General features: G+C 46.1%; 1 protein-coding gene across 10 annotated transcripts in view; it reads left to right on the plus strand.

Moving 5' to 3' along the window:
- Positions 1–27,627, plus strand: part of PRPF40B (pre-mRNA processing factor 40B) — a 241,553-nt gene that overhangs the window by 93,445 nt on the left and 120,481 nt on the right. For 9 of the 10 annotated variants that reach the window (XR_014960471.1, XR_014960473.1, XR_014960472.1 and 6 more), the window contains 6 exons: positions 10,615–10,758; positions 15,542–15,610; positions 16,543–16,573; positions 24,433–24,458; positions 25,539–25,616; positions 26,222–26,332. Coding sequence is in view for 7 of the 10 variants with exons in the window: in XM_085600361.1 (XP_085456487.1) it covers positions 10,615–10,758; positions 15,542–15,610; positions 16,543–16,573; positions 24,433–24,458; positions 25,539–25,616; positions 26,222–26,332 (459 nt within the window). In the remaining 3 variants the exon portion in view is untranslated. The remainder of the gene's footprint in view (positions 1–10,614; positions 10,759–15,541; positions 15,611–16,542; positions 16,574–24,432; positions 24,459–25,538; positions 25,617–26,221; positions 26,333–27,627) is intronic. The other variant, XM_085600365.1, reaches the window with a different exon arrangement.

A 27,627-nucleotide genomic window follows, 5' to 3' on the forward strand; every position in this document is an offset into this window, starting at 1 on the left:
TTATATACAGCAATACTAAAATGAAGCACATCAATAAATGATAAAGATTGGTTCACTGGTCACATATAGACCGCAATGGTGTGGCATGCAGACGCTCAAGTTGGGTTTCAAACAACATAACTAGATAATGAACATCAAAACAAATTATTAGAAAAGAATCATGATATGTAGATCTAAAAACAACTGCACATTGTGGGTCATCTTTCATAGGATGGGTAACCCATGAAGAAACCAAAGACAGAAATCTGAGAAACTGAACACAATAGGTGCGGAGGAACATAAAAGAAACTTCAGCCCATAATGGAGAGAAACATGAAGGTTTGACGTATTGAATAAGTAGAAGGCCTCACCCAATTTGAAATTCGGCCGAACCTCGTATGGGGTAAAAGCATATACCACAGGGGGGGTGGTAGGTGGTTCCACTTAGAATAAGTGTCCTAAATCAGAAAAAGACATAAAGAAAAAGAAAAAGAGAAAGAAAAAGCACCCAATTTAGGGGTTATTAGACCTAAGTTATATTGGATATTTAACAGAATAACAAAAACAGAATAGATCCCGCTTGCCTTTCAGGATGTGCGACGGAAGCTATAGTCAGGGAAGCTTCAGGGCTGATTCGCTGCCCCAATTGCTGAAGGTGGAGACGGTTAACTCCGTTGATAGCTAGAAAGCTAGATGTAAGACAGAATGACACAGGTATAAATGAGGGCTGGGGATTAGAAACTTAGAACATCCATTCCGTAGCCAAATATGGTGCGGGTGAAGCTGAATGTTAACATTTAAGAACTAAGAGAACTCACTCATTGCTAGCGGTTTTAAATGGATCGTCGGAAAATTCAGTCGTACCTCGTAATTTGAAGCACAGTGCTCGGGATACAGCTGAACTCGTTGTCGTATCACAAAGAGTTGGATAGGCAATAAATCCCGGACGCCGCCGGTCGAATGGGGGTATGGGTACTTGTCGGGGCGGTTTGGTTAAACTACAAAAAATAGAAGAGGAGATATGATCAGTAGACTAGTTACTATACAAATGAATCGTGAGGGTGCACTGGGTAATTAACGTTAAAATCAAGTGATTGATTAGATTATAATAACCAATGCCAAATATAAAGGGGAAAAGGAAAAAATCTACATGTCTGTTTCTTTACCTTAGCGATGGATTCCTGATGTCTCAAACCGACGTGGGGCACAGAAAGCGAGGTTCCGAATGGGTGGTTATCGTAACAGATAACCGCGCGAATAGCGAGTAAAACGCCAGATCTTTAAATACGCCCGTAAACCAATGGGGAAACGACACGACTGTGACGTCAATAAACATGTGATAAAGTTGTAAAGATGACAACGTCTATTGGAGCTCTAGCTAGGTCAAGACGGTGAAAGAAAATGACCAATGAGTTCTTTGATTGGCTGAAAAACAACATCAGTCCCCGGGGAAGGAAACCGACGTCTCGGGCATTTTGCCGGTAGGTCAGTTTCTAAGCAAACATTCCACAGAGTTAAGAGGATGAAGTTAAATACGGGGAGGAACAGCAAGTAAATAAATAAACAAAGAGTCTCAATCTGTTCAAACAAATAAAGAAAAAGTAATTCAAAAACATGGATCAGATCGTAAAATGATAAAATCTGACCCGAAAAAGACAATTATTCGCAAAAGTTAACAGCCATTGAGGCGGTGACCAAAATCGAATAAAGTCAGATCAAGGATTATGACAAAAGATGTAAAAAGTGTGTCCCATATGTGAATCCCCGGACGAATCAACATAATGAGGGTCAATAAAGATGGTAAATGTCAGGTCAGCAAGGTGTGAATTCGCCTAAAGAACGGTTAAACGGGATTATAAAATCGCGTTTTCCCATGGTAGTAATTCATTCAGGCCGTTTTTTTGAGAATCAAGAAGGAAAATCCAGAACACCTCACGTTTTTTACGGATGTTAGTAATGTTGGTGCCCTTGTGGCTTTGTATTTTTTCCAGGATGGTGTAACGTAAATCACTTTCATTATGATTTGCCTCTTTCCAATGGGGGACGAGTGGAGCTGAGAGATTGTTCCGTCTGATGTTGGATTTGTGCTCTCCAATCCGTATCCTGCATTCCCTCGCAGTTTCCCCGACGTAGGGTAATTCGCAAGGACACAAGATGACATAAATGCAGTTCGAAGTGCGGCAGTTAGTCATTTCACCTAATTCTACCGAACGGTGACGAAAGTTGATTTTTTCACTGACGATGGCGTTCGCACATGCATGGCATGTTCCACATTTGTGGTGTCCACGAACGGGTTTGCTGCCCGTGATGGATTTCTGCACAAGTGGGGTCTTAAGGCTTGTGTATTTGGCCTTGACTAACCGGTTCCTCAAGTTTTTGTTGCGTCTGAAGGCAAATAATGGTTTTGGAATCCTGGGTGTGTCAGCATCAAGATTAAGTAAGTGCCACTGGGAATTAACAATGTGTCGGATTTTGTTGTTAAATGACGAGTGTTTGGTAATGCAAATCAGTTGTTCAATTTGTTTTTTGTCCTTTGGGATAAACAGAGTATCCCGATTGTAGTAGCGGGCTCTTTTGAAGGCATCGCGTACTACTTTTTTGGGGTATCCCCTTTGGGTAAATTTAAGTTTCATCGCTTCTGAGTGGTAAAGGTAATCCTGGATTGAGGTGCAATTTCTACGCAACCGTAGAAATTAACCAAACGGGATGCTGTTTTTCTGGCTGGACGGATGAAAACTATCAAAATGAAGGAGAGTGTTTCTACATGTCAGTTTGGTAAATAGAGTAACTTTTAATTGGGCATTTTCATGTTTAACTGCCACATCCAGGAATTCCAAACTTGTGTTGCTAATCTGGGCAGTGAATCTCAAATTGGGGTCTGCCAGGTTGATCCATGATAAGAATTCATCTAGGTTATCCCTTTCACCCTGCCACACAAAAAAGATGTCGTCAATGAAGCGTGCCCAATATCGGATATTCTCATAATATGGGGCCACTTCATTGTAAATGTTCTTCTTTTCAAAGTGCCCCATGTATAGGCAAGCCACACTTGGGGCACATGATGCCCCCATACTAACTCCTTTGATTTGATGGTAGATGTCTCCATCAAATTCAAAGTAGTTTTCCTCAAGGACAGTTTTAAGGCATTCGATGAGGAATTTGCTGTTATGGAGTGTCGTCTGAGTTTCCAGGATATCTTTGATGACCATGAGGGCATCTTCCTGTGGAATGTTCGAATATAAGGATTCAATGTCCATTGACACTAGGAATTCTTTTTTGATGGTTAAAATGAAGGCCCTCAATTTTAGATATGAAATGTCCAGTGTCCTTGACATAGGATTCCAAATTGGTCACCATTGGTTGTAAAAATTTGTCAATGTATTTTGACAATGGTTCTGTCGCTGACCCAATTGTGGAGACAATGGGTCTCATAGGCGGATCATTTTGATTTTTATGTGTTTTGGGGACCCCATAAATGATGGGGAACCTAGTGAATGTGGGGGTAAGATATTCTGCTTCTTGATGGCAGATCTCGCCCCGTTCGATGGCAGTTTCTACAAGACGTAGAATTCTCATTTTGAGTTTGGGTTCAGGATTGGTCAGAATCTTGGTATAGTGTTGGGGGGATTTCAATAGATTGTCCATCTTTAGTTTATAGTCATTGGTGTTAAAAATGACAATTCCCCCTCCTTTATCACATGGTTTTATTGTTACTTCAGGATTCTGTTTCAATTTCGTCAGTGCCAGTTTTTCTTCTTTGGGTATATTGTCGGAAGCATATGGTGTAAATTTGAGGGCGTTTTGGATTTTATTAAGGACCGCCTTCTCAAAGCATTCCACTTCTTTGCCCACATGTTCAATGTTGGGTGTAAAATTGGATGGTGGTTTTAGTCCCGATAGATTATTATTGGGAACAGAGTCCATCGAATTTTGAAAGAAGACTTTTAGTCGTATTTTGCGGAAGAATACATGTAGGTCCTTCATAAGTTCGAATTTGTTGAGATTCATAGAGGGGACAAATGAAAGGCCCTTAGTAAGAAGGGTTTCAGTGAAGTTGTCTATTTGATGGGACGACAGATTGAAGACTGGAATTTTAGTTAAGTTCTCCAATATTGGTTGTGGCGAGTACGGATATACCTCTGTGGTTGTGCTTGTTCCTGGAACCTCTGGGCTGTTTGAGGTTCCTGGAAATTGCCTCTCGAATGAGAGTTTTGATATTGGCCTCGATGGTGATTTGGATATTGGTTCTGATATCTGGGGCGAAAACCGCCCCTCCGATTCCCTAAAAAACGGTTCTGTCCCTGATAATTGTCTGTGCCAGATCGTGGGTTATAATGAGGGGACCCCTCACTGTCTGAATCAGTGGTATCCGAAAACGTAACTACTCGTTTGTTGTTACGTTGTGGATCAGAGGTATATTCACCTGATTGGGTATAGAAGTTTTCTGATAGAAATGGATATGCTCGCTCTTGGGAGAATGATCTAATATCTTTCCTGAGTTTGTCGGTTTTTCTTTTGAGAAGATATTCGCTAAATGATTCCAGTTCGGATGTAATTTCCTCTAATTTCTTTTTGCCTTCTTCGAGGCCACTAGAAAGTTTGAGTTTCTCCTCAAGTTCCAGTACTTCGATGTTTAATAAACGGATAAGTTCTCTTGCTGTTTCCACAATGAGAATCATCCAATCCCGTGAGCACCTGTTGGAAATCAGGGCCCACTTTTCTAGAAATTGCCTGATTTCCACAAAGAGACCAGGGATGTTCCTGACTCTAAGGCCAATGGGGATTGTTCCTGCTTTGAGGTATTCTAGAATGAAATTTGCATGTGCTTCAGTGCGTTTTGCTTTTTTCGTTAAGTTATACAGTTTCGTCCATTCCTCGTTGGGACCTTTAGACAAAGAAAAAGGTCTATCTGAATCAGTATTAGAACCTATAAGGCGAGCATAGTCCTCATCCGAAAAACCAAATGTTTTGATACTATCCATAAATGGTTTATTAGGATAGATAAAATGTAAGAGATAAATTTAACAGAACCTACGGAAACGAGGAGGAAGGGTGAATCCTCAGAGCTGAATGTGACCGAACAGCAGAGGGATAAGAGTGACACGTTTCTAAAGATATAGTCTGAGGTTAGAGTGGAAAGGGTAGATAGACCAGTTGGAAAAATGTGCAGTAACGTGTAAGGAATGAAATAACTCAAACCATAAAACGTGACCCCCCAGCAAACAAGGCTGGAAAGAAATGACCACTAAGAGAAGGGGTACCCCGATTTAAATATAGGAAGAGCTGTAGGGGAAAAGAATCAATAACACAAACAATAATGAAGCTCTACCTTTTCATATATAGGTGGATCAAATAAATCTCACTGATACATCACCCATAATTGGTTGTCAACTGCCACACCATTGGTAAGAGAGCACACAAACAAAATGAATAAGTGATTAAAGATAATGTTTTTCTTTTTATTATTTTTGTACAATAATTCTATTAATAAATCTGCAAGAAACTCATGTGCTTCGAATAAGCAAAAGGACGGATTTTTTGGAAGGATATATACAAAAAAATCAAAATGGGCCCCCATAGGGGGATTAGAAGAGTATAAATTCAGTTAGATAGCAATCATTCTTATCAAACAAACCATACATTCATACACAGTCAACCAAGAACATGAGACATACATAAGCTCTACATTAAAATGTTTGTAGGTATACAGAGGAACAAACTCCTCACAGTATTATAGTGTCTATAATGTTAAACAACACTAAATCATGTAGAGGGATACGCCAAATAGAGCGAGAGGACACGCCGACGCGCGTTTCGGTGCAATCACCCAATCATCAGGGTGCCACCTTCTTCAGGGCGTTTTCTCTAATCATAGGGGGCCTGCAGATAGGTAAAATTAGAAAAAATTGAATAGAAAAAATGAAAAATAAAAAATAAAAATAAAAATAAAGAATCATGTTTGGAGGTAACGTGATTAATAATCAATCATACACATTATATACAGCAATACTAAAATGAAGCACATCAATAAATGATAAAGATTGGTTCACTGGTCACATATAGACCGCAATGGTGTGGCATGCAGACGCTCAAGTTGGGTTTCAAACAACATAACTAGATAATGAACATCAAAACAAATTATTAGAAAAGAATCATGATGTGTAGATCTAAAAACAACTGCACATTGTGGGTCATCTTTCATAGGATGGGTAACCCATGAAGAAACCAAAGACAGAAATCTGAGAAACTGAACACAATAGGTGCGGAGGAACATAAAAGAAACTTCAGCCCATAATGGAGAGAAACATGAAGGTTTGACGTATTGAATAAGTAGAAGGCCTCACCCAATTTGAAATTCGGCCGAACCTCGTATGGGGTAAAAGCATATACCACAGGGGGGGTGGTAGGTGGTTCCACTTAGAATAAGTGTCCTAAATCAGAAAAAGACATAAAGAAAAAGAAAAAGAGAAAGAAAAAGCACCCAATTTAGGGGTTATTAGACCCAAGTTATATTGGATATGTAACAGAATAACAAAAACAGAATAGATCCCGCTTGCCTTTCAGGATGTGCGACGGAAGCTATAGTCAGGGAAGCTTCAGGGCTGATTCGCTGCCCCTGGCCCCGTTCAGCTCCCCCAAGATGTCGTCAATGGTGGGCGTCAGGTGTCGCTCTCTTTTGACCACGGCGTTAGGGAGGCGCATGTCCACACAGATGCGGACTTGCCCTGGCTGCTTCGGCTTCCTGGCGATGACGATTGGGGATACCCACGGGGTTGGCCCACTGACCTTCTCGATGATGCCTTGTTTCTCCAGGGCCTCCAGCTCCTCCTCGACCTTCTGCCGCAGGTGGAAGGCGATCCTCCGGTGTCTCAACACTACTGGTTGGACCGATGGGTCGATGTGTAAGGATACTTCCTTTCCTTTCAGGCACCCGATGCCGTTGAAGACCTCTCCAAATTCTTCCATGATTGTATCCAGCTCTTCCTCCAGGACTGCCATGGCGAATGAGATCAGTCTCAATTCTTCGGCCGACTGCCCGCTCAGCAGCATCCCGCTGCCCTCTTCCGTGACATAGACGGTGGTGTTGACGCTCCTCTCCCCATGTTGTAGCTCTGTTTTGAAGCACCCGATGAGGGGAATGGGCGTCTTCTGGCCGTATGCGAACACCCGAATCTTCGCCTCTCTCAGCGGGGGTTTGACCCGCAGTTGGTGGTAGACATTGGCGGCCATCAGCTCGATGGAGGCCCCAGTGTCAATTGTCGCCTTTACCTCTTGACTTTGTACTAGGATGCGACATTTCGGAAGTCTGCGCTTCTTCTTCTGTGGTTGGTGGATTGCGAACACGTAATGGACTGGGAACTCTTCGGTGTCATCGTCCATGTCCTCACTGTCTGCTTCTTCTCGTACCGCATGGGCCGCCTCTTTCTTGGCTTTGGTGGACCGGCATACCACCGCAAAGTGGTTCATCCACCCGCAGGCGCCGCACTTTTTCCCTCTCGCCGGGCAGTCTTGCATGCGGTGGGGTTGGCCGCCACAGTACCCACAGTCTTTCCTCTTTGCCTCCGGCTGCCGTCTCCCTCCGGCTTGCCTTCCTTTTGGCCGCACTACGTTCACCGCTTCCGCCACCTGCACTTGCTCCGTCTTGATAGGGCGATGTAGGGCCGCCTCCATATGCGAGGCTCTCGCTTGCGATAGCTCCTTCGACCGTCCGAGGGTGAGGATGTCCGCCAGGGGCTTTCCTTCTTCCTGGAGGACCGTGACACAGAGCTTAGACGAGTAACAACCCTGTATGATTTGCCCTCGGATCTCCTCCTGTTCGTCGCGGAACCCACACGTGCTGGCTAACTCCTTCAGCCTGCCATGGAACGCATCCAGGGATTCATCCACCTCTTGTTTGGCCTGACGGAAGATGAACCGCTCATAGTCTCTGTTCGCCATGGGCTCGAAGTGGGCGTTGAGCGCGTTCAGCAGTGTGTGGTATGTCTTCGGCGTGGCTTCCACGAGAGTCTTGTAGATGCGGTGGATGTCTTTTCCTCCAAGGTGGAGCAGCAACGCTCTGCGCCGTTCCCTCGCAATGCCAGCCCCTTCGAAGTAGATCTGTAGACGGTCTGTCCAATCCCTCCAGCGCGGGGCCAGGGATGACGGGGCGCCGTCAACGGCAAATGGCTCAATGGCGGGAATGGACGCCATCTTGGCACGTGCGCAGCACGCGGTGGAACCGGCTTCCGCTCCTCTGCGTCAACGCCACCAGGCGTGCACCCTCTCCAGCCGCGGCGCGTGGACTTCCCTCGCGCGGCTATACCCAATGGTGGGCACGCCTACCTCCAGACGTCATCTGCGGGATCCCTTCGGCGCTTCTGGGTAGGGGCAAGCACACCCGGCATGGGCCCGAACCGTAGGAGGGCGCGGTCGTCGTCAGGCACCTCGTGGGGCAGGTGTGGCACCACCTGGGCGAGACATACTCCTCACCAGCCGAGGAGTGGGGCACCAGGGCGCACACAGCAGCACCGTCGACGGCTCGGTGGGCCTCCAGGGCACATGCAGTGATCCTCACCAGGCCTTATAGCAGGCTCCACCAGGACACCAGGAGGGGGGCCTGCACACACAGGCTCAGGACAACAGGGTGGCCAGAAGGGGTATTGTGGGGCCCAAACAGCACATCAGGGCTCAAAAGACCCTCGTCGCCAGTGTAATGCCTTTAGAGGCCTAATTTAAATAGCAGCGGGTAGGCGCTAAAGAATACACCAGAGCCGACATGTGCTTTGCATGCACGCGGCTCCCGACTGACCCGTCGAGGCCACGCCCCTTTATTTTTAACATCGCTAGCGTCTGACGTCACGCGTCAGCGCTAGCGCGTCCTGCGGAAGGCTAGAACGCCTCGCGCACGCCGGACACTACAATGACTTCCCCTGCGGCTGCATGATTCGGACACAGTTTAATATATCTGCGGTACCCTGAATTTGGTCAGCATTGGCACATGTTTGTTCCTTGATATTGATTTACTAAGGTTGCAACATCAGACCTTTTTTTTGTCCCTTTAAAACCAATGAAATATGGTTCCTATCCCGCTCGCTTACCGGTTACCATTATTGCTTTGGTTCAAGATGTCTGCCAGGTTTTGATAGGACATTGGAACGCTTTTCGACGCTTATGTCATTTATGCCAATGGGCGTCATGTGAAACGTGGCCTAACGATGTGATACACCCTATAACCATTGGGGCACTCTGTGAGTTCCTGGCGATGAGTGTCCTACCCTTGGAAACTGACTCGACATGCTGTTTCTTAACAAAGGCAACTCATTAATGGTTCTCCTTTGCTCCCTCAGAAAACTGCCATAGGGGTAGGCAGTTCTTCAGAAGGTTGATTCATTCATCCAATACACGTGACTCATTCATTCTTTTCTGTGGGTGCAGCACCGTGAATAGGTACGGGTGCCCTAAGATTTCCAGTCACAGCGAGATACACCATCCTTTAGGGTAGGCACTTTTATTCCCGCACAATCATCACAGAGCACTGGTGCATGGCTAGATCTTGATGGTTACCCACTTCGTTTCCCCACAGATTGTCCATACGGTGGGACATAGATCTACTTGAACAGTGGAACATCCTGTCCCTTATACCTGAGATATATAGGATCTATGGAGGCCTGGAACTTAATGATACCATATGATTGAAACTCCATGGTGAGTGCTTGTGCTCTAAGATCCCCGATGATAACACTGCTATTATAATCAGAATTGGGGATTGTTATATAATATTTACCCACAGATAATCAACCAACTAAAACGATTTTCTTGATTTGGAGTTACTTTTCGGTTACAACGCTCCTACCATAATTGGAGGAGTAGACTCAGTTTCAATTTTGGAATACTGGGGTGAGTGATTCACTGGGCAATTCAGCATGCCCTATTTCATAATATCATATAATAAGCACATGCTATTCTAATACTTGTTCTTCTTTTCTTTTTAATGTGTATAGGCTGACACTAGGTTTTAATATGTCCTGAGGAATACCCTATTTGATGATCCTATAATCATACTGTTATCTGGGTTGAAACTTCGGCGTATTATTCTCTCATGTCCTGAATCTCTGTAACCATATATTTAGAGACACTGTGGGTTACTGTTGAAATTCAAAAGGGGACAGACTTTTTATAGTTGTGATGTTGTCTTGTCTTGTATAAATTTGATGGTTTATTTCACTATTCGTCACATCAGTCACTATTTTTGTGTCATTTTCATTACGTTATTATTTGTTGTACTATATTTGGCAGCCCAATTAAATATCAAAAATTCAAAAAAATAATTTTGATATATAAATACATTATTTTTGATTGAAAGACAATAATGAATGATTATTAGTTTTGATCCTTGTTGTGTGTAGTTCAAGGTAATTGAATTATCAGCTGTAATATTCTTAAAAAGTACTTTGTTCATAAAAGAAAACTTTTGGTTCTACCAAACAGAGCCATTTGTATTTTACAGCCCTATTACCCAGGTCCGAGGGATACAGGGTCACCCCATTAATCTTAATATTACGGTTACATAGATAGCATACTCTAAATGTAACTGCATGTTCGTTTTTTGTCTCATTATCGTTTCTCTACTCTATGTGTCTCCTGCTTCTGTTGCAGATCCCTCCTCCGGGAATGCCTCCTCACTTTCTGCCCATGGGAATGCCGCATTTAGGCCAGAGGCCTCCAGTAATGCCTCCTGTGCCACCTGGTATGCTGCCTCCGCTGATTCCACCCATGACAGGACCACCTCCATTAGGACAGGTATTGTATTGCATTGTATTGTAATTGCAGTTTTATAGCTCTTACTACCCCTGACGAGGCGTCAAATCGCTTTTTCAGCAAGTAGCACGCTACTCCGGAACCCATAAAGGATTAGTGGTGAATTAGTATAGTGAAAACATGAAAGTAATTTGAGTGGTGGATTTGTTAGTCAGTTAATTGGATTGGGACGGATAGTGGAGGGATAGAGAAGGGAAAAATGTTTGCATTTATAAAGCGCTTGCTAGAGTCAGGCTTGGGCCATGTATGTGTGGCAGAAGAAAATACAGTTTGAAGGGGCAGGTGGGAAATTACATTTTTGTTGACAGGATAGGGGCCCTACATCCTCAGTTGTGACAAGAGATAAATATGTTCTGTGTAGCACAAGAGATGTAATAAGATCTGATTGTCAGTGTATTTTGGAAGGCAGAAAGCGGAAAACAGCTTGATTTGAATCCTTGTTACCTCAAAAGTTCCTTCTCAGCTTTAAGAACAAGTTACTTACCTTCAGTAACGATATATCTGTAAGAGACATATATTAGTTATAGTTTCCTTTTAGAATTACCCCCAGGCGTCAGACTGGATCCAGAGAATTTTTCTTCAGCAGCACCCCTGCATGTCAGTAGGTGGCGTCGGTCAACTCCACGTTCGTTGTTGGCTTTGTGACCACCAGAATAACGTTGCGGTATCTACTTATACACTTCCCCTGCGTGCTGATATCAGTTCTTTACACGACGTTCCACGCCAGAAGTGCAGAGTCATGCAAGACACTGACCACTGGTGCACAAAACTAGGGCCCTGAAAGGGAGTCCCTTAATCTAGAAGTCAGTTCACAGAACGGGGAGGATGGGTGGGGTGGTAAGGAATCTATAACTAATATATGTCTCTTACAGATATTTTGTTACCGAAGGTAAGTAACTTGTTCATCTGAAAGAGACTATTAGTTATAGATTGGTTACCTTAGAATAGATAACCCAGCAATACCAACCCCAGTGGTGGGTGTGCGAACCAAGTTCACACCAGAAAGTCCTGAAGGACTGAATGGCCAAAGAAGCCATCTCTCCGGTCTTGACTATCCAGGCAGTAATGCTTAGTGAACGTGTGCAGTGATGCCCACATGGTTGCCTGGCAGATGTCACTGAGGGGGACTCCACGTCCCAAAGCAGTAGTGTCTGCCATCGCCCTGATGGAATAGGTGCGCAGTCCTACCGGAGGCTCCTTTTTCGCCAAGGAATAGCGAATTTTAATGCAAAGGGCGACCCATCGAGAGATGGTCTGCTTTTGCACGGCCCGACCTTTCTTTGCACCCACATAGCCAACAAAGAGTTGGTCATCCACCCGGAATTGTTTTGTGCGATCCAGATAAAAAGATAGCACACGTTTTGGATCCAGACGGTGGAGCCTCTCCTCCTCTTTAGAAGAATGCGGGGCAAAGTGAGGGTCTGTCCTATGTGGAAAGAGGTAACCACTTTGGGAAGAAAAGAAGGTCTAGTTCGAAGGATAACCTTGTCTGGATGAACAGCAAGGAAAGGAGGTTTAGAAGAAAGAGCCTGAAGCTCACACTGTCAACCAGAAAAGCAGTCTTCAAGGTCAATAGTCTGAGAGGACAATTATGTAGTTGGTCGAAAAGAGCACACATGAGGTAGGTTAAGACCAGATTTAAGTCCCACTTGGGCATTACGAAAGGAATAGGAGGAAAGAGGTGAGTAAATGCCCTTAAGAAATCTATTTACAATAGGGGACTTAAAAAGAGAATGCTGATCAGGAAAGCGAAGAAAGGCCCAAATGGCTGAAAGATAGCCTTTAAGGGTGCCCAGAGCAGAGCCCTGCTGGGCCAAAGAAAGAATGAAGAGGAGAACCTCTGAAAGAGGGGCAGAAAGGGGATCCACAGACTTTGCTGTGCACCATGCCACAAATTTGTTCCATCTACAGGCATATACCGTTTTGGTGGAGGGACGCCTGGCTGCCAAGATGACATTACAGATTTCGGTAGGAAGGTCAGAAGCTGTCAACTGTCGTCGCTCAATCCCCACGCAAGGAGGTGGAGGCTGGACAGGTTCAGTGGAGGTCCGTCCCCTGCTGCTGCGGCAGAAGATCCTCCCGAAGAGGATCGATGGCATGTTCAAGAGCTTGGGATACCAGGCTCTTCAAGCCCAATTCGAAGCCACAAGAATGACGTGGGCCCGGTCACGCTTGATCTTCTTCTGGCACTGGAACTCGTTCGATGGCTCCCTTGACCAAGAGAGCCGCAACTTCCTGACGGAGAAGGTCCAAGTGATCCTCTGACGTGCAATGGAGTGTTGGTGGCATGGAGGGAGGGGTAGTCTCGAACGGGAGAGAGTTGCCCCTTCGGACTATCTGCAAAACCCACCTGTCCTATGTGATGTTGTGCCAGCGGGGGAGGTGATGGCGGAGCCTACCACCCACTGGCAACTGGTGGCCCTGAAAGGTCAGACTAGGAAGGCCTGGCCTGTGGCCCTGGGTGGAATGTGGTGGGGCACCCCTTCCATAGCCACGAAAGGGGCAAAAGGCAGACTGCACAGGGCGCGAGGTGGTAGCAAGACCCAAGGATCTGGCCATAGCCCTAGTGTCCTTGAAGCGCTCGAGCGCGTTGTCTGCCTTGTCGCCAAACAGGCAACGGCCATCAAAGGGCATGTCCAAAAGGGTCGATTGGACATCCCCGGAGAAGCCGGTGGACCTCAGCCAGGCGGAGCGTCTCAGGACTACCAATGTAGAAATCGTCCTACCCAGTGAGTTGGCAGTGTCCAGCCCACAGCGGATGGAGAACTTTGCTGCGTCTCTACCCTTGACAATACCACGGGAGAGTACAGTCCAGGCCTCCTCGCGCCACTATGGCAGCACTTGCGCAACCGTGTTCCACACGGAGTGGGAATAACGGCCCAAGAGTCATGCTGTGTTCACCGACTGCAGTCCTAAGCTGGCGGAAGAAAACATCTTTTTCCAAGATGGTCCAGCTTCTTGGATTCCCTATCTGGGGGATCAGTAGGGAACGTGCCTTTTGAGGTTGAGGATTGGACCACAAAGCTTTCAGGGGTAGGGTGTTGGGAGAGGAAAAGTGGGTCACCCAGAGCCGGGTAGTGACGTCGGGCAATCAACCTGTCCATAGGAGCCCCTGTGGTGGGCTTGGACCAAGTGCCTAGTAGAATGTCCGTAGGGGCTTCATTAAAAGGCAGCAGGGGCTCTGAAGAGGCTGCTGCCAGCTGAAGCACCTCAGTCAGGAGGTTAGTTCTGACTGCCACCGTAGGAACCCCAAGACCCGAGGCCTCAGCTGCCCTATACAACACCACAGCGTAGGAGGCTCCCTCCTCCGTGACTACTGTAGGGGGAGAAAGCAAACCAGGGTCTGGGGCTGTGTCAAGACCACTGGCTTCACCCAACTCCTCTCTCCAGTCCGGCTCCTCTAGCTGGTCTGCCAAAGGTTCAACAGACCCTTCTCAGACCTCCTCATCCTCTCCTGACTGCCACTCAGAGTGAAACGGAATGCCTGGGATGAACAACGGTACAAAAGAACCCCCCGGTGCCGGAGGAGGCTGGGGTCGACGCCAGCCGGGGACTCAACTGGCATCGGAAGCGGCGGAAGTGTCGTCAAAGGAATCAGCGCCGGAGGGAGGTGTCGTAAGCTCGACCGGCGCAGACCTGGATCCAGGCCTGGATCACTGGGGGCCCTGTGGTGCCGGAGCCGCTGGCATGGAAGGCCTAGAGCCCCCAGCCGAGTCCCTAGGGCCCCAAGGCACGCAGGCGGACTGCCCAAAGTGGAGTGGAGAGCTTCGTAAAATGCACGAAGCTGGGCAGGGGACGCTCCGGCTCCTGGGAAGGGAGGGAAGGGAGGAGCCGTCCCAGCTCGCTCCGCGGGCGTAGCCGAAGGACGAGGACCTTCCATGTCCCGCATCACGTCAGCTGACGGACGGGGAGAAGGCGAAGAGCGATGGTGCTTCTTCGCCTTCTTCTTGTGCTTCAACTTACCCGAAGACGAAGACTTGGACGATGAATGGTGGTGGTGACTACGCGACCCATCCCACAACCTCCCTCTCGACAGGGGACCTCGAGCTGCCGGGGCTCCAGAAGCTTATGGGACCCCTCCCGCAAAGACTTTGGGTTCATTGCCCGACAGTCGGAGCACGACTTTGGGTCGTTGTCGCGCTCCATGCACCAGAGGCACAGGAGGTGTGGGTCCGTGACCGACATCAATTTGTGAGAGGAGTCACAAGGTTTGAAGTCGGTACGTCGATGGGACATCCCTACATGCACCAGGAGTCGAACGACTCAAAAAAAGATGTTGACAAAACTGAAAAAACTTTGGTCAAAAAGACACTAAGGGTACCGCTCTCTCCGTATCTGTGCTGGCTGGTGCGGAAAAAGAAAGAACTGAAGTCAGCGCGCAGGGGCGACATCTAAGTAGATACTGCGACATCATTCTGGCGATCACAACGCCAACGAGGAAGGTGGAGTCGACCGACGCCACCTACCGACGCGCAGGGGTACTGCTGAAGAAAAATTCTCCAGATCCAGTCTGACGCCTGGGGGTAATTCTAAGGCAAAGAGTCTATAACTAATAATCTCTTTAAGATAACTTTGATTGGCAGCTGAGAATTCATATTCATTTTCCCAGACACACCCATGACATGACATGCTGGGGCCTGGATTTGATATATATGTCGATGGGGCCTGGATTGTATGTGCTGCTAGATACAGCAGCCCTGGGCTGTACTGATTGTTACCCAGTGACAGAGGCCAGATTAATTTGGTACTTTTCTTAATTCTGCAGATGTCGAACATGGTGCCACCCCTCATGCCAGGGATGATGATGCCAAACCTGCCCTCAGCAACCCTTTCAGTGAGTATTTGTGTCTTTCCAATAGGTTACCCCAGCGAGCTCTTCCTCCAGCAACGCCATTCACTCTTGTACATACTTGTGAGTGAATGCAGCATCTGGCAGGATGAGCCAGTCTGTACATCCCTCACAGCAAGTCACCCATGATTCTTTCGATGTAGTCAGCTCCTCGAACTCCTGTTTTAAGAGAGTAGCGGGGCGAGTTTAGAGCTTGGCAGGCCCGGAGCACCGTCACAATGGACAGTGTTTCTGCCCTGCCCAACTCGTGGTTCCTTCCCCTATTTGGCAGTGAGAAAACTGTGGAAACCAGTCACCTGGCCCGGTGGCTCGCCCACTAAAGTATAAATGAGTAACTGATTTTAGATTCAGATTTAATCTTTCTTTTTTAAGTTAATTAAAACCATAACAATATACCAATAAAACGAACTGAGTTATACTGACTTAATATACACATTAAAAACGGTTTTAAGATCCCGAAAGTTTAAAAGTTAAAAAATAGTGCAGGGTCCATTTAGTGCAGATTTGACTTAAAGTGCTATTGTGCTTTCCAATTCAGTCTATTTCCTACTAGTTTTTCGCATTAAAGTAGAAATTTTGCCAGATTACAATTAAGCTGCGGGTCATGCGGGTCGACACAACTTAATATTGCAGATCTGCAGGTACGGATACCCCAAATGTTAAAAGTTTTTTTTAGCAATAAACATCGATGTTGTGGTAAACCTGGACAGATGCATATTAGGTGAATAAAGTCCTGCTTTAATGCACCACAGAGGCCACGTGATTTGGGTCCATTGTATTTCCAGCTAGGCTGATCTGAGTAACTGATTTTTATCTCCTATTTAATAAAAGACTGCCCCACCCCCCCCCCGAGCTTCTTCTCGTCTGTGTATTGGGAATATCTTCATGTGCTTCATTATTCTTAATTTCCTTTGTAGGCAGTTGTGCCAGGTTCGGAATCCACAAACGGTAAATATCTTCTTCTGGTACAAAGTCAGGATCAATGCTTTTACAAGTACATTTGTATAAGATGGGTGCCAATGACAGCAGAACATATCAATGTATTTTCTTAACTTTGATGTTTCTCACTCTGGGCGTCTATTTGCCTTGACTCTTTGGGGCATTTGCTCGCTCATATAAATCATTATCATTCATTCATTCATTCATTCATTCATTCAGCATCTATTTTGCTAGCTGTGGAACTGAAAACATGTCTGTAACCTCTCCCTTTGATGAAATCAGGTCAAGCACCCAGTACCGTACTGTATGTTCCCCAAACAGTGTTGGGCACTGATAAAATGCGGAGTATAAAGCACAAATGAAATGATGTTCACAGTATTTTAGTGCATATGAGATCGTTTTAGATTCTTGCTATGTAAGCGAGGTTACCACAGGAGTGTGCGCTGTAAGAGAGGTTGCCGCGGAATAGTGTTGTGCAATAATGAAGTATCTTGATTAAAAATGATGGATTACTACATCATCATGTTGTGGATGAGACATTATCAGGGCTGGACTGGGAAACCAAAGCAGCCCTTGCGAATTTTGTCAGACTTACCCCTTTACGGTGCGTAGCGAGCGAGCCTGACCACTACAAGGAGGGTTGATGGGGGGTCTCCCCCCCCATGAAAATTGTATTAGCTTTGAAAGCATAGTAAATGATGACCTTCCAGTGCACCAGTGTACAACAATCTTTGTTGGGGCCTTTTAATGATTATCTCACTATCACCCTCCAGCAGCGTCCCTCGTCTCTCCGTAGCCCCTCTCAAATGTATTTCATTTGTTTTATAGCGCTACTCATTACCAGTGGAGGGTGTTGGAGCACTTTATATCACACACACATACAGAAACAATGAATTATTCATTTGTAGATCTGTGTATAATAGTGTTACATAAGACTAAAGGGAAAACAATCTGTAGGGTTCACGTCATGCATACTTGTAGGCATTTTTCAGGAGTTCCTGCTTGGTCTGGAGAAGCACAAACTCAGGATTCATAACATAACACAGTGGTTGGGATTCGATTTACTAATAAGAATGTATTTCTGCCGGGGGTGTAATTTGGCACGCAAACTTGGTGGTCGCTCTTGAATAGAACTCCGCTTCATCAGTTGGAGAAATCCTCCATAATTAGCCCCTCCCGGGTTTGACATCCGACATGATTCAGCTGTTCCTGTGGGGCGGTGACTGAGGGGTGGGCTGCAAACCCCTGTGGAGCAACCTGCTCTGGCTGAACGCTGACGCTCGACGCCAGGTGCAACAGTGGCCTACGTGGACATGGGGTCTGCCATCTGACACGCTCCCCAAGGCCCCTGGCCAAACGAGCCCACGGAGAGCAGCACCCAGCGTGGACACATTGAGGCTAATCCTGCCCGCCATCCAGTGCTTTAAATGGGCCGGTACTGTCCGGTACAGAGTACTGGCACTTTTTCATTTTGAGAGGGAGAGTACCGGCACTTCTCACGAGTGACGTAACACTTTTAATTGGAGAGTACCGGCACTTCTCAGAAACAAGCAGGTACTCTGGTACAGAGTACCTTCACTTCTATTTTTCCATTTCAAGCACTGCCGCCATCCCACACAGCCATCTGGAGGGGTGGACGCAGAGCGCCGCCTGACATTGGCCCTCTCTGCGGTTACACAGAGCGCCGAATACCCCAGAGGTCCACGCAGTGTGTGGCGCTGGACAGCGATTGATGGATGTCAGAGGGGCCAACCTATCCGCCTGTAAACAAGTGTGCTCCCCCCCCACTCTCCCTTGGGGCTGCTGAAGATGGGTGGATGAGGCACCGAGCCCCCCACCTACCCGCATGTTGTTTTATTTCACTCTCTCTGCCCCCACAACTCCTAACACTGCGATCTGACCAGGGTCGTTCATCCAATAATATTTGTGCCAGAGAAGGAGCTACACTGAGTCTCCCCGTAAGACTCTCTCCATCACGCCTCTTACCCCTGTCCAGAAGCCCTCCCGGGAAAACCTACTCATCTACCTCCAGGCCCCCCTAGATAAGACAAGACTCCTTACCGTAAACGCCTGGGGCATGCACACAGTGAGGAAATGCTATGCTGTCTACTCCAACATTAAGCGCCAGAAGGCGCACATTATCTTTCTTTAAGAAACACACATTACATCAGCTGAACTACAGCGATTGTGCAAACGGAGGGTGCTCCTCATATCTACCACCTACTCTCTTCAGGCGGGCGGAGCACTCATCTGGATCCGACCAGGGCTCCCCTTCCAAGAATTAAGACACTGTTGTGGATAGGGAGATGCAGTATGCATCAGTAGATGGCGGCTTCCACGGCACCAACATTCTTCTATGCTGCATATATGCTCCCAATGTGGACCAGCAGACCTTGTGGGTGTCACTGTCTGGTGTGCCAGCGCATATAACTGAGACGCGTGGATACTAGCTGGCGACTATAATTGCTCACTTGACATACACCTCGACCACTCCCTCCCTCCCCTCCCCCCTTCATATTCTCAAATGGACCATTTTCAGTGATGGGCCAGCCGCCACTGGTCGCTGGTGGACGTGTAGAGATCCTTAAATCCCCACGCTTGGGTCTATTTCTTTTATTCAGCGGTACATAACCTGTATGTGCGCCGCAATCACACCCTCTTCTCAACCTCCATCCTAGATGCCGTCCACCACACTGACTATTTAGATCACCTCATCTCCGACCCTAATGCACACACCATTGATATGGCATGGAATGCCCGGCGCCTGCTAGTGCCCCTGTGGCAGCTCCCCAGGGAGTCGCTGGAGGATCCCACCTTCCAAAAATCTCAAGGCTTACGCATTACCCAATACTTCTCAAATAACTGAGACACAGCGTCCTCTAGAGCTTTTGAATGGGACACCTTGAAAGAGGTACCACAAGAACTCTGTTTACAAGAAATAGCGGGAGTCCTTAAGACTCTGTAGCGCAAGATTGAATACACTGAACGCAATATTGCTAATCTGGATAAGGCGGCAGTCCTGTATGCCTCCAAGAGCTGTGCACTCACAGAGGCTGAAACCATTGCATCTCTTCAAATGTAAAGCTTACTTGGCTAGGGCACACCGAGAGGGGGAAAAGTCCAGTTGTCTCCTTGTATTTGCTGTTTTGCCAGGATTCCCACTTTGGGTCGATCGTAGAGATCACCTCGCCCGCCGATGCTACTCTACATACTCAACATGACATCCATGATGCCTTCTTTACCTCCTACTCCTCTACTTATGTGGCAGCCCCCTGTCCATCTGCTGAGGTAGTCTGCTCGTTCCTGACAGGGATTCTTCTCCCATGTGTTTCACCCATTACCAGAGACGACCTGGATGAACCTATCACCGTCCCTGAGATCAAACTGGCTATCCGAACCATAGCCAGAAATAAGACTCCCGGCCTCGACGGTCTGCCAATTGAATATAACAGCACCTTTACCGCACTCTTTGCACCTAGGCTAGCTGAGATGTACAAGGGAGCTTTTCGGGTTGGGCCCCCCCATCCCTGTGAGAGTCCCTTTTGGTATCACTACTAAAACCCGACAGAAATCCAAACCTTCTAGCATCTAATAGGCCAATAGCCATACTAGTCGCAGACTCCAAGATTTTGGGGAAAATCCTGGCTGAACAATATGCCCAAATTCTACCAACTTTAGTACATCCTGACCAAAATGGATTTTTGTCAGGGCAGAGCACATTGCACAATATACGCCACCTGTTCCGCCTGACGGACCATGACCCTAGTTGGTTTCCGTACGCAGCTTGCCTAATACTTGACATACAAAAGGCTTTAGATACACTAAAGTTGGCCTATCATTTTAGGTGTAGCCTCAAAAGAGTAGCTAGCCTTACCTGTCACATCCCCCCAGGATCCCATTCCTCAGCTGACGTAACACCCTGGCATGCATGCTCCCTTTCAAATGTCGGCGACCTATTTGCGGCGAGACATCTCCTCTCCCTCGACCGACTCATAGATAATTAAGCCCTTCCCAGGGGTCACTTCCTGACATACCACCAACTGCGACACACGTTCTACACTCGTTTGTCTGTTTTGGATGAGAAGCCTCAGATCCACTATATATTGCAGGTCTTACTACACATGGGATGGGTCGTCAGCTGATTACATGACTATACAAGGCTCTGAGGCAGCTCACAGGGGTCCAACTGCCGTCACTAAAAGACAAATGGGATTCGACTTTGGACAGGCACTTCACAACACTGAGTGGGACAAGGTGCTAGAGTTCCCACATCAGGTCTCCCAGAATGCAGTCTTCAAAAGCATACAGTTCACAGTCCAACAGAAGACCTACCTAACTCCTGAGCAACTCAGTTGCTATTTCCCCACTGCCCTCTTGGGCTGCCCGCTCTGCAAACACTGTCAGCAGACCTTAGGCATATGCTATGGTCGTTTCCTGCTCTTACCACATATTGACACTCGATCCACACTACACTCAGAGGAGTAACAGAACTTCCTGACATTTACACATGTGAGACCTGTGCCTTAGGCATCTTCAAAGTGCATGGAGATACGGGTGCACTTTGTCGTCCTTGCTCTCCTCCCGCCAAGCGAACCCTCCCCTTACAATGGAGATTGAGTCCGGCCCCTGCGATTGAGTCTTGCCATAGGGTGCTGCGATTCTGGGAGAGAGCTGAGGGGGATGCCCTGTGCTATGAGAAAATCTGTCACCTCCTCAAACGCCCCATCTCTCCTGCATGAGACACCCTCCTCGATCATTTCCTATAGCTTGTCCGAAATTATCAGCCCCCGTGAATGCCGGCTTGTTCACTCCTCACCTGTGCACCCCTAGCCCTGGGTGCTGATCCCTGGGCTTTCTCAGCCACCCGCCCTCCTCTGATAGTGCGAGGTTTGCTGAGCCCCCCATTATCCCTGGTGGCCCCCTGCCACAACTCCAACTCTAACGTAGTTACCTCAGTACATCTCTCAAACCCTGTATGCTTACACATACGCCCTGGTCTCATACCACCCTACTACTTATTTTCCCCCTGTTTATGTATGAGCCCCCAATTCTAAAAGTCTGAGCTCATACGCTGAGTTGACATTTAATGCTAATCTCCTTACACTGCTATTCATGTTGCCATCTCGATTGTCAGACAACCCAATGTCATGTAGCTATTTGTTAATGCTATTGCTCTGACCTGCACAACTGTACACCTTATGGGCCGTTCATGTTACTGTTTAATGAAAATCCCTAATAAAAACGGCTGTATACAACAAGCATTTGTAATGCAATAGGTATCGCATTTATGAGAGTTTGAGCTATTGGCATTGTAAATGACAATGCCTTTTATTTATGTGTTATTTTAAAATCAGATAAATAAAAGCATTGTCATTTACAATGCCAATAGCTTAATGCAAATGTGAGACCTATTGCAAATGCGTTAATGCTATAAAAAAAATTAAAAAGTGTTAGGAGAGAGCGTGTTGCAGGCAGGACAAAGCTAATCGAGAAAATAGTGCTTGGAGTCTGTAATTAAAGCCTACCAAGTAACAACACACTTAACATGGAGGAGTCGCCATGGGAGGTTACAAAACAAGACAAGGCAGTACTAAGAAGGGACTACTAAGCCTATTGACCAATGAACAGCCACAGTTTACAGTGGACAATGACACAAGCCAATAAAAAATATGGGCGGAGAGTGGGCGGATCTTCAAGTCCCTACCTGAATACAGCATGCCTCGCAGAGCAGCGCATACGCTGGCCAGGTTTGACCTAAAAAACAAGAAAAAAAAGGAACGTATTTCCACCCAAACAAACCCATTTTAACACCTTTAGGATAATGAAAGACTGGGGGGGGGGCACTTAATTTTCAAATCTGTACCATGCCGTTTGCATGCAGCTCTTTGATGGCAGTTCATAGCTCACTGTGCAAGATTACGACTGTAAGTTATGAACTGCTAGTAACAACAAGCATTTGCAATGCAATAGGTCTCGCAGTTACACGAGTTTAAGCTATTGGCATTGTAAATGACAATGCCTTTTATTTATATTTTTAAAATGAAAACAAAAATAAAAGGCATTGTTATTTGCAATGTCAATAGCTCAAACTTGCGTAAATGCGAGACCTATTGCATTGCAAATGCTTGATTTAAGAGCAGCTCAGACAGCCTGACTTTTCTCCTTCAGTCACATGCAAGATTGTACCTGCTGCAGGAAACACACATGACCACTAGCAGTACTGCGCCCGGCCTCCTTGGTTCAATGAAGGTTCTGCAGGTCTGTTATCGCCAGTGGTGAGAAGAGAAAACAAAATTAAAACCGATGTACGTTAAGACGTACAGTTCGGGCTCCTTCCGTCCACCACATACTCATGTGGTGTGACACACAAACCACCCAGTCTGGCTTATAGATCCTTCTAGTGCTGGCCTCTTGCTTCTATGCATTATAATTTTAAGGCGACATCTACAGTGATGGCCACAAGAGGCCGGCAGAGGTAATGTAATGCGGCTGGAAAGACAGCGAGGACCACAGTACAGCACAGGTCACCTCAGTGGCAAACTGAAAATAAAGCCCCATAACAAATGGAAACACAGACTAGAGGACCGGCAGGTCATGTCAACAAGGGGCAGTCTGCGGCAGCACAGGATGGGAAGCAGCAGTACTCTGGGGCAACGGGAGAGAGGCTCTGAGGGACGGGCATAGAGGTAACATGAACGTGACACAAGCGCAGCCCAGATGATTCTCGGCAGTGGAATGCGTTCACAAAACGGGAAGGTAAAGAGCTCAAAGAATCACTGGGAAACACCTTCACTGTCTCGAAAGCCTGAAATAAAAAACAGACTAAATACTGCAGTGCCCTACCTCTTTCCGCAAACAACAAAGAGCTCCTATGTTAACAGGGTTTTTAAGGTTGTGGGCATCCAATGCATTTAGAAGCCCACGAACACACCAGCATACCCGACAAAGTATATGAACATCACAGCACAATAGGAAGCAAACAAGCCCGCGAGTGGTGCGCGCGCACCACAGCAAGACATGTGGTTTCAATTATCGCGCCCGTGTCTGGGCACGATAATTGAAACCACATGGCAGCAGTGCGGGTAACCGACACCAATAGGCCATGGGCGGAGCAATGCGCCCGCCTTTGGTCAATTGCATGCTGTCTTTAAGAAGACGCACGCAAAGGCCAATAGCGTGGGCCAAAAGGAAAAGCACACGCACGAGCGTGTGCGATTCCTAGGGTAGTTTTTAAACCCCCTACAAGAAGTCTCTCAATGCGCGAGCAGTTCTACGGACTGCAACGCTAGGCGCGAGACCTAAAAAGGATCTCTGTGACAAAAGCAGTAACCCTCCGAGTTATGCACATAATATACAGTTCTGTGATCTGCATGGTACATGCTCATTTGCAGCAGGCATATTAACCTGCTTTACTTTAGGCAAGTCACAATTGCCAAAAGACAAAACTTTGATCTCCCTTCAGCAGGAACATTAATCACCAGAGATATCAATATTGAAACCTTTATTGTTGCTTGAAAACTGCTGGATATACAATGAACTCTGCAGTAAGAGTGAGAAGTGAGTAATTATGCTGGCCAGGCCTGCTGAATTACTGGGAGCCGATATTGCAGCACTGCTGCAAAACCTGCCCCTAGTGCCAAAGCCGTTCCCCCAGCCCTCCAGCCTCCTGATAAAATGCCCAATGCCCAGTCCAGCCTTGGACATTACCTCACTACTGTAATGTATTTGACAGATTATCATAACACTGCTCTATGTGAGACAAATTACAAGAGTCCTGTGATGATGAACATGTATTATTAGTGGTGGTTATTTTTTCATTCTCATGCCAGTTTTCACAAATGTAAATGTTCTACCTGTCTTCTTTGCAGCGGCCCTCACTACATCCTCATCCACCGTAAGTAATAATGCAACCATTTCTGGTCCCCCACGACTTCTCTGCAGAAAAGCATTTTTTCTTTGGTTCTGGATTCAGGTCAGGTGCAGACTCTTCACTGCACCACATTCCCAATTGCTCAATTAGCCACATACTGGCGATTCAGACCCCTTTTCTGCTAGTAGCCCTAGCAGTATAGCTTATCTTAAGCTGGGGCCCTATGACCTCCTTTGCAGACTGTGACTGTGTCAGTGTAAGTGGTAGAATCTGATAAAATGTACCATTGGTCTTGGTCATAGGTGTTAGTGCTTAAGCAAACAGGTCAGCAGCATTTTGTTCAAACCTTTGTGGGTGGCACTCTGATTTACTGTCCTCAGTAGAACTCATTATGGTTGCACTTGTCACAACCAGGCCTTTGTACAAAAAGTACCCTAGGTGCTAAGAAAAAAGGGTGCACTATTCGACTGGAAAGAAACACCAAAACTCAGCTGCGACCAGTGATTATAAATACACCTTGCAGAAGCTGAACTTCACGTCAGAGAAAAGTCCACTTTCCTTGTCCATTTTGTTCTGCTGCAGAGAGGAGCCGGCCTGCTAACGTTGTGGCTTCAGCAGGCGAGAACGGTGCTGGTGGACCTCCTTATGCCGTTTCCCTGATGGTTGTGAGGCAGACATGGTTCCTGACTCTATGTTCGGCAGCAGCTTCGTTGCTGAAAACACATTATTTCCCAACCCTCTAAATCCAACAGGGGAAGAGATGTTTGACTGTACTTGAAAACTATTAGTTGATATGCTGGTACCACCCAACCCTGAATAAGGCACGACAAATTATGGTTGGGCTGAAGGCGTCTGTCAGTTTTTGATGGCTGTTACACCCAAAACCTAAGTCAGACTATTGGGCTTTCAGACCGCTGTCAAAAAATTGTTGGCCAGCCCGTTAAAGCCTAAATGACTCCCCCCCCCCGTCTTTCTCCAATACCCATCTGCCCCAATCAGGCTATCTTCTCTCAGTAGTTTAATTTTGCACCTCTTTTCTCTCTCTTTCGGTGCCCTATCACCTTTCCATGCTTGTTAAATGTCCTCTTCTCTCCTTCTCCACAGATCTCTATTCCACCAATGGCAGTAGTGCAGCCCACTGTAGTAAGCAGCAGTTCTCCAGTAGTGGAGCCGCCAAGGAAGGTAATGTCTGCATTATACGGCCCATGCATGTGCGGGAATGGAGTAGGGTAACAGGTCAGATAAGAGTGATAGGAAAGATAATATCTGCTTTGGATGGTGTGGGCTAAATGGGATGCCGGAATATCAGACAAAGATCCTTTTCTATCTGTAGTGGAAGCTTGGAATGCATGAGCATAGATGGGCAAGTGTAAATCTCTGTGGACGATGCAATCCACTACCACCAAATGGTGGCAGTTTGTTTACCTCCTCATGGGTCAAACCCACACAAAAAAGTCCCATAAATTGTTTGGTTGAAGTTAAGATACACATTGAAAGCATAAGGGTTTGGATAGTGGGTACCCCTCCCTGTGTTCAGGATTAGATGATCTGTCTCCAGCCATTTTTTTAGAATATGAAATTGAGACGTGGAATGGGGCTCTATCTGTTGGCCTCGAGGGATCTTTATGGACTTTCTAAAAGGAATGGTTTCATCACAACCTAGACACGATTCATTTCCCACATCCACTCAGTCGCTTACCTCCGATAAACTGCTTTTCAAAGAATGTGGAGCAAATTACCGCTGAAGTGCCAAGCTCTGTCTTTTTTTTTTACCATTCTGTGCTTAGAAACCCACATGGAGTGAACACAAGTCCCCAGATGGCCGGATCTACTATTACAGCTCTGAGACCAAGCAATCCACTTGGGAGAAACCTGATGAGCTAAAGTCAAATGTGGAGGTGAGAGTACAGCAAGTAAAGGGGTGCTTATGTCCATTTTCAGAGAAAACAAAAACAGGCAGAAAAAGTTTGAGTCTATAGTGGCAGGCAATCCAAAAAAGGTAGGATGGCAGGATCCATGCCTGATTTCAGGACACTCACCAACCATGTAAATGAGTTCCACTTAGATTTATTGTTTGTACATTATTTCCTTACGTGGATACACTGAAAATTCAGAACAGATCTGTCCCTCATGGACTTACATTGGAGACTAACTACTAAAATCACTGATCAATTTGTCAATTAAATAAGGCCATCTCAACTATAAGTAAGGACTGATTGTCTCTTTTAGTATTCAGACATCAGAGGTATCAATAAGGGTTCTCAGGAAATTAGTGCATCTTTTTAACACAATACTAGCAAAAAGCAATAGAAAAATAATTTTAAAAAGGATGGCTTGGGGTTCCTCAAATATTTTATTAAGGATTATTGTCAGGGGAATCCATCCACTACCAATTGATATTTTATATGGATCACCAAGTCTTAACCTCTAGAAGATGTGGGTAATGGATTGGAACAAGAAAAAACATTGTGCCTGTCAGTTTTAACTAACTCCTCAGCCTATTTTTGGTGACTCCAAGTGTGTTTGCTATTCACTGTGGTGTGCCACTAGAGATCTGCTGGTCCGCTAACAACAGGTGTTATTTTATAAGAGGCATACAGATATCAATGTGTGTCCTGCAGGTATTGTGTACAAAAACCCAATCTTGATTGTTTTATTTAAATGGTGTCTCTAGTGAATATTACCTTTTTATTTGTCCACACTAACTGCCAGGTTTAAGAAAAATTGCAGCCACATTTGACTTTATTAATCTTAACAGTGACTCCAAAGAATCCATCAGTTTCGAGTTCACTAGATAGTCATGTGTGGTGTGTACCTTCGATAAATTCTGTCTATGAAGGAAACGTACATTAGACACCCCTCCTAATGCTCTTTAATCACATCCATTATTTAGCCAATGGATTTGATTTCATTTATTTATTTAACATGTTTATATACAAGATCAGAGAGCATACACACATTTTACAAATGAAAAAAGAACTAAGAGAAAATGTGTGTGTGCATAGCAGATTTCAAATACACAATAAAAGGTATGTAATATAAAATTGGGGCTTACAAAGCAAGAGGGAATAGATTTGGGCTGTTATGTAGGAGGAAAAGATAGTAGATCCATAACAATAAGGTGAGTTCACAAATGTACAAAATATGAACAGTAGGACTCTCATGGATGATGTATCAGCTGCTAAAAACAAGT

Source organism: Triturus cristatus, chromosome 4_2 (assembly GCF_964204655.1).
Source record: "Triturus cristatus chromosome 4_2, aTriCri1.1, whole genome shotgun sequence".
Classification (NCBI taxonomy): Eukaryota; Metazoa; Chordata; class Amphibia; order Caudata; family Salamandridae; genus Triturus; species Triturus cristatus.